The 11,669-nt window shown below is 32.6% G+C and overlaps 1 protein-coding gene across 2 annotated transcripts; it reads right to left on the bottom strand.

Moving 5' to 3' along the window:
* Positions 1-276: 276 nt before the first annotated feature.
* On the bottom strand, positions 277-10,410 carry LOC123710045 (membrane-bound alkaline phosphatase-like). 2 transcript variants are annotated; one of them, XM_045661718.1, is made up of 9 exons: positions 10,290-10,410; positions 7,800-7,879; positions 6,123-6,296; positions 4,774-4,966; positions 3,111-3,274; positions 2,345-2,678; positions 1,754-1,959; positions 1,110-1,218; positions 277-931 (listed from the first exon to the last, which is right to left on the bottom strand). In XM_045661718.1, the coding sequence occupies exons 1-9, from the start codon at positions 10,393-10,395 to the stop codon at positions 744-746; spliced, it is 1,554 nt and encodes a 517-aa protein (XP_045517674.1). In that variant the 5' UTR covers positions 10,396-10,410; the 3' UTR covers positions 277-743. The 2 variants fall into 2 exon arrangements, with proteins under 2 accessions (XP_045517674.1, XP_045517675.1); XM_045661719.1 differs by lacking the exon at positions 10,290-10,410 and adding an exon at positions 9,991-10,162.
* Positions 10,411-11,669: the final 1,259 nt, after the last annotated feature.

Here is an 11,669-nt window from a genome sequence, read left to right as displayed (position 1 = left end):
TGTAGAATTAATTTTTAAAATCAACTTTATGTTGGCAGAAATATTTACACATTGATTTTTCATTAAAAGATAATTTCACGACTAAAGAAAAATTATTCTTAAGTTCCCGACCCAAAACAGAATTGTTTCGCTAGAAGCGGGATACATTAAATTGTTACTAAATTAGACAAAACTAATATTTTTTTTAATAATAATAATAAAAAATATAAAATTGACAAATATTGTTTTACAAACCTGACTTACTACCTCAACGTGTTTAAATAAAATAAAACATAGTTCATCTTCGGCTTTTTTAATTCCTTATAGATAACGCTTATTATTAATAATATCACAATACCATGTAACTTAAGACAATGTGTATGAAATCTTAATATTTACGTATAACTTTTTCTATGTTACTTCATGAATCACTTTAGTCATATGTAAAAGGATGCGAAGTTGTTAAAATATAATACTGGAGACTTCCAATCTTACTAAACATAACTTATTTTATTAATTGTTGCATATTTTTATTATACTCTACATTAACAACCTAAAACATGTATTTTATGGTACCAAATATTATGATTATTTAAAAAAATGGCAAATCAATCAACAGAAATTACAATGGTGGATGCATTTTCTTGTTTCATTTAAAAAAAGTTCGAGTACAGTTCCGAAATCCACTCAAAACTTTTCTATATAAGAGCTAAAAGTCATATTTATTTTAACGCCATCTCGCGGCAGACAACGGAACTTTTATATTATGAACAAACGGTAAGTCTCGTGCCCAGACAGGCGGCATAGGCGATCGCATGTGGAATAAAGTTCTGCTCATAGTTCCCACTGAACAGGTGAGACCAAGGTCCGGTTGCAAACACAGCTACGTCTTCTCCACCATGCGTCTCTCGTACTATTGGTACAAGGGCTGGGTACGTGAAGTTGAGGCTAGCTGTAATATTAAACCAAATAAAAATTGCTAGGTCTGGTAACAATTAATCAACTAAACTACGACATAGTTTTGGGCACGCGTGTTCAAACGTGTGGTACAAAGAAGAATTATAAAAATCATGTTTCATAAGTCTTCCTTCATTACGCAAAGGTTATTTAATATAATGAGAATTACTTACACAAATCGTCTAACATAACATTAGCTCTTTTGAAATCTTGGTGTGGCCTGTACCCAGGCCCGTTTGCGTAACTCAAAGTGGTGTAGGGGAGTTCATCAGACGCGTTGATCTGAAAATAATATAGTATAACTATTAAATACTTATGTAGTACAATGGTTTGGCAGTATTTTGCCAGCAGTAATATTAAATATGGGTATAGAAAAACTAGTCATCAACTGGTAGAAAAACATTCAAATCGTGGTAATATTGCCATAGTTTTTTTACAGTACTCCGTCGATACACTGCAACTATAACAACGATTCTGACGTTTTTGTATGCAATTAAGATGTAGTTTTCTCAATGATGTAAATAAATTGCCATTTGTTTCTTTATCTTTAAAGTTTAGAAAATCAACATGTCGCTATAAAATACGTGTGTTAGACACATAAAGCTGACCACCTAATTACCCATTGTAAAAAACAAATGATCGCGAAACACATACAGAAATCTACGGCCAAGAACAATTCTTATAACTCTATTATGTGTTTATTAATAGCTAAAGCCACGCTTTAAGACAATATAACCTTACGACCTTTAACCCCTCATTACTATTTTGCATTCCATTGCCGCAAAATACGAATAAGCACGTAAAGAGTTCGTCGTACCTTAGTTCCAAATCCCAAAATATCGGATCCTCTTTCACTATAACCACTATACGTCATGGTATGACTGTGGTCCGATGTTACAACGACAAGAGTATCCTCAGTGTTAACAAGTCGGAGAGCTGCTTCTACGGCCTTTGCGAACTCTGCTGTCTCATCTAGAGCCTTCCGGGCCTTGGTCTCGTGGTGGGCGGTGTCAATTCTCCCACCTAAACGGAATTTGAAATGTATTTTATGTTTGCTCAAGTATGCCTTAAAGAATGTATTTGGGTTGGGGTGGGTTGGGTCGTCTTGCCTTAGACTTAAATAGACGGCGTGTGTCAGGTACAGGAGACTCATCACCTACTTGCCTATTAGACTAACAAATTATCATGAAACAGATACCGAGATCTGAGGCACAGACCTAAAAAGGTCAATTCAAGGTTCATTTCAAGGTTCAAGGTTTGAGATGTTGATAATACCACTTGGGATTTTAACCCGTGATAATAAGCTTACAACTACTAATATTTTTATTTATTATTAATACTTTGAGAGTTGGATATTTGTGTTTTGGAAATAAATACAAATATTATACTAACAACTAATACTTATTACCTTCAACAAAAAGAAAATATCCATTCGAATTTCTAGATAAAATTTCAATCGCCTTTCGCGTCATGTCACTTAAACTTGGATCATCTTCATTTGCCTCTAAGTGATATGGCATATGGTCATACGAAAATAATCCTAAAACACTATTGTACTTCGTATCGAGATTTAACAGATCTTTTTTGTTGTACACATATTTGGGAGTTTGTCCCAAAGATTCTTTGCTTAAAAGCCATTCTCGAATGAGATTATTTTTGTCTCGTCTGTATCCAGCTGGTTTGCCTCTTGAATCTTTTTCAGAGCGTGGAAGGAAGTTCTTTCTTCCGCCTCCTAAAACGACCTGAAATTATTTTAATAATATTTTATTTTTGAGTGTATAATGTATAGATACAGGAAGAAAACTTAACACGCATACTAGCGTTTACACTAATATAACTTTAAAATATTACGTATGTAATTTTAATATACGTTTAGATTCACGACCTCTGTAAAACTGTAAAAACCAGATCGATGGGATAATATATCCTTTCATTTTCTACACTTCGAAAATAGGTGAGTGTATACCACAACTTGCTATTTAGGCAACCTTTGCACGTTCTAATAGAAAAACCTAAGATTTTTTATCTATTTTTTCTGGGAATGAATCCCAAAAACATTTTATTATAGCAAGCTAGCTTAGCATTTTTTACAAATAAAACAAATATCTTTTTTGTTGCTTTTAGAGTCGAATAATTGTCGTTTACAGCTTAATCATTTGAAGCAGGAAACATACATCAATGCGACTGCCCACGCCGCCTCTCACCAGCTGACTGGCAATGTCGTCACACCGAAGGCCATGTTTCGGTAAATCAGTATCCGCTTCCCACTTCCGGTCCGCTGAATGCGCGTACGCAGCGGCTGGTGTCGCATGTGTCACGCGTGTTGTTGTCACTATCCCTGAAGTACGGAACGATTTATGTTATAGTAGTAGTAATAATATCCTTACTAGAAATACCTAAAAAGTCATCAATTATTATGTATGCATTTAAATGTTCAAAATATATGACGTAATTTATTTAGAGCTTTATGCATGGTCTCTGTCCTCTGGTCTCCAGGCGTTCTAGCGCCAGCCGTGGTGATTAATTGAATTTTCAAATGTTCACAATAACTATTTGCCTACAGTAATGGTATTGTGAGAAATTCGATTGTCTACAAGAAAAATATTAACATGTGCCAGGCACATGGCTGACCCACTGACACTAATGCAATAGGAGATCAAGAGACTATTGTCGCCACATAATTATATTTTATAGTTATTACAAATATTGTTCATGCGGAGTAAAGAGCCAGTAAAACGTTTTTTATAAACTCTCTCAGTTTCTCCAAATATGTCCTTAGCAGGCATTTTCGTGTCCACCGTTTCGAATATGCCGGCGAAGTTTGAAGAAGGTAGTATGTTAGATGGACTGTAATGCACTTGTTAAAAAAGTAAAATTACTTTTTATGTTTTTAATTTAAAAAAATCTCATGTATGTGACATGTATGTTTTAATGATGATCTTCTTTAAACCTAAATTTAATACATAACTCCAGCTTGTCCCTACCACGGTTGATTCGAAGGGATTCGAAACCATTAATAAAAATATATAATAACGATAACAACGATAGTAATAATTCTATTACAATTAATGAAATTCTGTAATATTCTTAGTAATAAGGTTAAATGAAATAATTGCATTATTTGTATTTATGTCTATGATGATAAAAGCCTTTTTTTAAACTTTATCTAATTTAACTTTATTTAACCAATTTCAGTAATGTTGCATATAGTATATCATTTTTCGAACAATAAGGTCATAAAGAAGTTTCACTTCCTACATGTGTACAGTAGTATAAGCACACATTATTTGTCTTAGATTCGTATCAATCGATCGATAAACACAAACAAGGTTAAATCAGGTTAAGTAATACTTTTACCACTAAAAAGTACCAATCCCATTGTAATGCTTGGTTCATTAATTAATTTGTATAAAGGAAACGTTTCACTGGAACTAATATTTAATGGCCATTCTTGACCGAGTTTTCTTTCAATTAATATTTTAGTGTCAAGGCGTAGTGCTAGGAAAATGAAAATTATTAAATTGTATTGATGCGCTCAAATAAATTTATGTATTTTGCGACATGCTAATACTATACCTTTTTCATATTAATTATAAAATTTTCTTGATCTTTTTTTTCAAATTTATACCTATTAGGAAAATATCTATGAATGAATAATATAGTTTATTGTATGTTCTTGGTATTACCGGACTGTTTTCATTATATCATTTAGATACATGAAGGTAGTGTTCATCTTCTTTTGTTCGGTGCGTTTAAACGCATTGTTAAACAGTGTCAACACACACAGTGTTAACAGACAAATGTTCACCAGTGGAAATTAATATGTTGCTGTCTTACCTGTAGCTTTTCCAGACTTCTGCGCCCAGTCCACCAACCCAGTAACAGTGTTAGCTGTATCGCGCTGTCCTTCGCAGTCACCGCGCTTAACAATTCCACTAAGCCCCACCGTCCCACTGTTCGCCTTCACACCTGTGAGGTACGCTGTGCCACTACAAGCAGAGTCAGCTACATTGCTGTCTACGCAGTATGTCTGAAAAATATCATTAATAGTCTTAGAAGGTATATATAGAAGGGGGAAAATCATTTTTTCTAACCTTAAAATTTAATTAGCAATTCATGAAATTTTGTATGATTATGATTATAATATAGGTTTTATCTTAAAATAATGTTACTATAGTAATCGACAATATCGCAAGTTATTAAATTACTTTTGCATGATAACTAGAAAAACGAAGACATTTTAAAGTTTAGGTTTTGTAAAACATATCAGTGTGTTCATAATATACATATTTATAAAAGCTCGCCAACGCTCAGGTCACTGATACATTGGTACAAGAAAAATCAAAACTAAAACTTTTAACGGACAATCACTTATAGGCCTAGCATACACGAAGAGATAATAATATAACAAACTAATATAAAAATATAAAGAAATCGATTACAAAGTGTGAGCAACTATGGAAATCCAGACCTAGCTCGTTTATCAGAATGCTCAATCTGGATATCAGTGAGCTTTCACCAAAAGGTGTTCTCCGGAAAGGAGGTACAAATAAGATGGCAGGATGCCTGCTGATCTAGAAGGTACACGATATTTAAATTTAGTTAAAAGGTTGGGGCAATCAGATACTGATTGTTAGATATCTTAAATGCAAACGATATATCAATTAAACATCTACGGTTCTCCAATGACAACATCTTAAAGCTAGCTAGGTTTCGTATTTTGGCAAGTTCTTTTCGAGATGCCACTGGAGAAATAGTAGTAGTATAATATCGTCTATGTAAATTTATTTTAGGCGTTACTTAATTGTGCTATCTACAATGATTTTGGTTCCCATCTAACTGTCAGTAAAGTATATAATAAATATAGAAATGCCTCCACTTATTGCTCCATTGTAGGATAACTTCATGTATTAAACCAATGTTTGGTAATAAAAACCTAAAAGTAAATTTATATCATTGCTATATATAATATCGTCTATGTAAATTTATTTGTAGGCGTTAGTTAATTGTGCTATCTACAATGAATTTGGTTCCCTTTTAACTGTCAGTAAAGTATATAATATATATAGATATGCCTCCACTTATCGCTCCATTGTAGGATAACTTCATGTATTAAACCAATGTTTGGTAATAAAAACCTAAAAGTAATATCATTCCACATTCAATGATGTATAAAGCTGCATTACCTTTGCCAATCCGGTATGAGGGAAAGATTCAAAACTCAATTTGACCTCTTCTCCTGTAAATCCATACTTCCGTCCCAAATAGACCCTGGTAGCCGCCAGTGTGGTGATACTCATACCATCACCCAGAAATAGTATTACGTTCTTTGCTACTTTTGTGTTTTGTGGCTTTGCCAGCTGAAAATAATAAGTGGGTTGTGATTATATTATTGCTTCAACAACGGGAGGTTACCTAGAATTTTAAGGTTTAGTTTGATGAGGCTAGGGTATAATTTCGGTATAATTTGTAACTAATTTTGCTGTTAAATGCGCAATTTTCACACATTTATTTATAATATTCAAAGACGTACATTCAGCATGGCCAAGTGTTAGATACGATACAGTGTTATTTTTTTTATATTGTATTAATAAACATGACTTATACAATAACTAGGAAGAAATATTTTTTATTACAAATAATATGTGATTTCATTCACTGTTGTAGCAGCAATATAGCGGTAAAATTATTTAATTATTTTAAGTCACACTAACGGCACACATACAAACGCTTACAGAGAACACATGACAAAAACACAATGCATGCATGTGCGTCAATGATAAGTCTGCACAACATTTAAAGGGAAACATAACAATGAGAAAAGAGAAAATAAATTATACAATACAAATAAAAGACAATAAACTAGATTAAGAATTACAAATATGCAATTTAATATATTTCTACTTTGCAATTGTTATTATTGATGACGGATCAACGCCTGAGTATAAATTGACTGTCATTAAATGGATCTGCTTTGTATGTACTTAAATCGTCGTTTACGGCAGATAGAGATCTGTTTAGAGATGCATTACAACCGACGTTGTTCCTCACCAGTACCACGCCAGCCACGTAGCAAGTGTCGCAAATTCTATAGGCCCCTCGAATATGGGGGCCCCGCGCTGCAATGTACCCGTATCGTAAATCTAAAACTCGATTTAGAACCGAAAAATAAGTAGGTATTTTACAATAATTTTTCCGTAATGTTTTATTATAATCGACTTATATTAACTAGCATCTATACTACATCTGCCATTCAGGCGGCCAGATTTTTATTTTTTTATAAGAACGTCTTAATCATCTCAATTTGTTGAATATAAAGCATGATTTGATTAAAAAAACGCTATATTGAAAGTGTTTCATTGCCGATATTAAATTCTGAAAAAAATATCTGTTGCGGTTTTGTCAAATTATTTTTGCGTTTGGCAACTTGTGTTTCTCTTTAAGAGGGAAATTCACTTGATTTAAAATATTTGGTAAATCTACGAAGTTATTTGAATTTTGTAAAAAGATAATGGCGGCGGTAGGAAGCGTCTATCGCGGAGTCATTGTAAGAAAAGAGCTGTAGACTGGCATGAGGATAAGCCGGGATGGGCTACCCAACATGTTGTTGGAGGACAGATTGCAGCTGGAAAAAATCTGCCCTAGAATTGTCAAATATATCAGTAAGATTAATACTACGTTAGGTTCCGGATAGGATATTTTCGGGACTTGCGAGAGACTTCTAGCTCACCAGAGCTAACTTTATGCAGCTAAAGTCTTTAGGCAAAAGGACATTTCACACTGCCCTCGGCTACAGATCTGCCTGATTGCGTGCCTGATAGAGTATTAGGAGTTATATCTATTTAATAAAAATATATAAATACCTTTGCCCGTAACGTCCATTGTGCTTGTTGTCTCCAGTGTTCTTTATTCTTCTCGTCAAATGTCCTTTTTGGTATTGCATCTGTAATATGAATATGTTAAACGATACGGGAAGAAACAAGTCATCCGAGACGCCCATAAAAGGTAGATAACGCAGCCCATGGTCAACCATTTGGTTAGGGAATACGTTGCCGTCCTTAGAGGATGCTACTTCTTTGATATATCTGAAGGACGTATCTCCTATGGAAGACCTGTAATAGGAGCAGATTACACAGTTCGCTAGTTCGCAACAGGAAATGCTTTGGGTCGTGGAGTTCTTAAACAGATCCCTATTACGTCAAAGGAAAAATGGGTAAGTATCAAATAACGATACATGTCTTAAAGTATCTCAAAAGTAATCCCTGCACAAGTGCCTGAAACCGTTGTAATATCAGGGGTAGGACCGAAAACGTGGCAAATATTATACAATTGCTAAATAAATTTAATTTTTATTTATTAATCCCAGCAGGATTTGGGCTGCTGGGATTAAAGTAATGAGATAATATTTCCTATACATATTTGTAGTTGCCAAATTGAATTGTTTAAATTTTATTAACCGATAAGTTTCTCAAAGCAATATTGGAACAATGGTGCAAAACATTTTGAATGAAGATATTGTTTTATGTTGGCCACATGTTGGTTGCATGAGAAAATATTATTGTCTATTTACACAAATAATATATAAATTATCTGTATTAATTTAAACTAAAAATAGAATATTTCTAATAACAAAAATTAGTATCAAATTGTTAGACCCGAAATCCATTTATATCATCCTTTAAAAAGCAGTTATATTAGATACAGCAAGAATAACCTGCAAGTTTCTAGAAGATAACTCATAAAAAATAGTGTTTACTAGGTTCAGGCCTGTATGCAAGTGTACCCTGGTACATCCGTTTCAATTCAGATCCTGACATTAATTGATCCAGAGCTAAAGTAAAGAATTAGGTACCTAATAATAATAATGATTAAAAAATGGAAATATATATATTTTTTAAATTTGGTCACTTTTAATTCTGGCAGTACTTCGCTGTATTGCGATTTACTTAGTTTTTATATGCTCACAAGTGATATATACATACCTATTATATGCCTTTGCAGCATGCGTTCTTTGAAAGAAATATTAATACTTTATTTGTGTATGTAAATCATTCATAAAATCAAAATGCTAATGTACGCTTTCTCTTTATAGCAAAAATACGTATTAAATATACCTCATTCGGCGCTACCTTATGAACACAAAAATTAGAATCCAATACAGTACAGGTATCATGTATATTGTGTTCAATAATAGGATAATTAAGTATCAAAAATAACCGTGAGAATTCATTATGATTCCTAGGCCGAGGTTAGCTTTCTACAGAATACCTTCACGATTATTTCGCAAGATTGCATGTTTACAATCAGTGGAGCCTTGTCCTAAAGGGACAATAAAATAATTAACTATAACAATATATCGCTTTCGTTACTTTCTCTATCAATTACAAGCCGTAAATGCTACGAGTCGTTAATAGATTTATGATGAGCGCACTTAGTTGTTTATAGAAAAAAACTAATACCTGTGTATAGTTTACTCTCCATAATTTGGAGGCAAAGGTTCATCTAATGTTAAGTGATACCCGCCACCCATGGACACTGAAATTTACAGAATACTCTCAAGTGCGTTGCGGGCTTTTAACTAATACTGAATAATTTAGTTATCATAAAAGGTGGACGGAATTATTAATTAAATAATGTTATTTTAAAACTTTAATACATCTCATAAATCTGTCTCCTGCAGGCTATGTTTTTTTAAAATCCAACCTTATACCCTCAATAGCTCCAATACTACTTTCAAAACACCCGAGACCTTGTTTAAAGAAACACAGTTATATTTGCCACCATTGAAACTAAGTTAATAATCTAATTAATTTGCGTGGAATGGCCTCTCTGGCATTGCGCTCCAGGAGATACCGGGCTACTCTCTTATTTTGTAGAGAAAAAGTCTTAATAGTAATAATTATAATATTGTATAAAAATAGGTATAACAGCGTCATAATTAAGTTTAATATATATATATATATATATATATATATATTAAAAATATGTCTTTAATATTGTAAATCAATGTTTAGTTAAAATTTGTACTACCGTCTATTAATTGTATGTACTTACTTTTCTCCGAAATACTTCTTGATTTTACACTATTAAAACTTAAAATAACCAAACACACACACAGATTCATTTTAAACACAACAACTGAATCACAGGTATATCTTATTATTATATATCTTTATTTATATCTTAACGAAGCAGTGGTTGACATAACACTGACGACATTGATCTTTTCATATTCTCTTAATACCATTTCGGTAGAACAGCGACGTGCATGGAGTTGGTATTACGCAAATAAATATTCTAGGGTAAGGTTAATTAAAATCTATTATCATTATTAGAAAAAAAACTTAAGATACCTTGAGAAGAAAATAAATCACCACATTGGGTCGTTGGGGGTACAGGGCCGGAAACTGGAATATTATGGTAGCCTGGTAACAGCAAGTGTCTGGAGACACGTACCATCAGTGAAGACAAACATTTTGTATGTCCATTATTATTAGTTAATTAAATTAACTAATAATTTAATAATAGCAAGCATAAGTATTTTGGTTCACGCAATGATATTTAAGACTTGGATTACTAAATGTCAATGAAAAACTGTATTTTTTTGTTTTTTACTTCATGTTTGATGTGTACAAGTGTGTATAACTTGTCTATGGCGGTATCACTAAATACCGTGTTTTCCATCCTTTTTTTTGTGCCATGCCTTCCCAAAAATGAACACACATTTTTTATATCTAAAAATGAACTACTGAAGACATTAAATATAGAAATCAATTTATGAAAGTTAAATGATAGGTTTTAGGAAGAAATTACTTGGAAATTGTTAACGAAATACAGTAAGTAGATTTTAAAACGTATAATCAAAAACTGAAAAAAGCACAATCACATTTTTTATTTAACGGGAGCTCCGTTTTATAAAAAAATGTAATTGTGCTTATCTGTCCCATGTCTTATAAATAGAAATTGACTTAATTTTTGACTATCTAAGCTTTTTTCTATGATCCAGAAGATATGTTTTTTTAATAAAAATCAGTGCTAATCTAGTTTTATCACTTATTATTAAGTGACGCATGCATGTTTAAAAATCGTAAATTGTAACGAGATTTTAGTTACGGTGTTAAGACGTAAATTTTAAATTGAACTGAGTGAACGAGGAAATTGTAGGTTAAAGTGTAATTAAAAAAATAAATTAGGTCTACTCCATACAATTTATAATTAGTTTAATTATTTTAATTCGTTATATTATTGTATTTATGCATGTGACAAAATATTAATGAATTAACACGGTTAAATTCGTTTGCTGACTTGACACAGTCACACACAGGTACAACTATTTGTATGAAAATTTGTTGTGACCCACCGCAGACAAATTATTTCATTTTTTTTGTGAACTTACATTGAAAGTCCATACATAAAGCTACGAACATTGTTGGCCTATTGGTAAGCGCGTGGCTATCAACCCTCAAGTGGTTAGTTCTGGGATAACACTGACTAACACTATTAATGGTACAAAATTTATTAGACCTTCGTGATATGAAAAAGTGATTAAACAGCTCTTAATGAGTTATATTACCCCGATATTATCCCTCTGTTGCAATAATAATAATAATTTACATCATAAAACAGGTAAAACGAAAGACAAAATATATAAAAGAGTGGAGTAACTGCTAAAAGCAGTTTCTTACAGGGAAAAGAAACCCATACCATTACTATTTTTTCCATACACCTATTTT

Source organism: Pieris brassicae, chromosome 5, assembly GCF_905147105.1.
Source record: "Pieris brassicae chromosome 5, ilPieBrab1.1, whole genome shotgun sequence".
Classification (NCBI taxonomy): domain Eukaryota; kingdom Metazoa; phylum Arthropoda; class Insecta; order Lepidoptera; family Pieridae; genus Pieris; species Pieris brassicae.
This window is presented reverse-complemented; position numbering and strand designations above follow the sequence as displayed.

What these genes read in the sequence shown, in the direction of transcription:
- LOC123710045 (XM_045661718.1), bottom strand. Translation starts at nt 10,395, where the DNA reads ATGGTACGTGTCTCCAGACACTTGCTGTTACCAGGCTACCATAATATT. An exon ending in TGATTTATTTTCTTCTCAAG is followed by an intron (nt 7,880 to 10,289) that starts GTATCTTAAGTT and finishes TTCATATTACAG; the next exon opens with ATGCAATACCAAAAAGGACA. An exon ending in GCGTGGGCAGTCGCATTGAT is followed by an intron (nt 2,679 to 3,110) that starts GTATGTTTCCTG and finishes AAATAATTTCAG; the next exon opens with GTCGTTTTAGGAGGCGGAAG.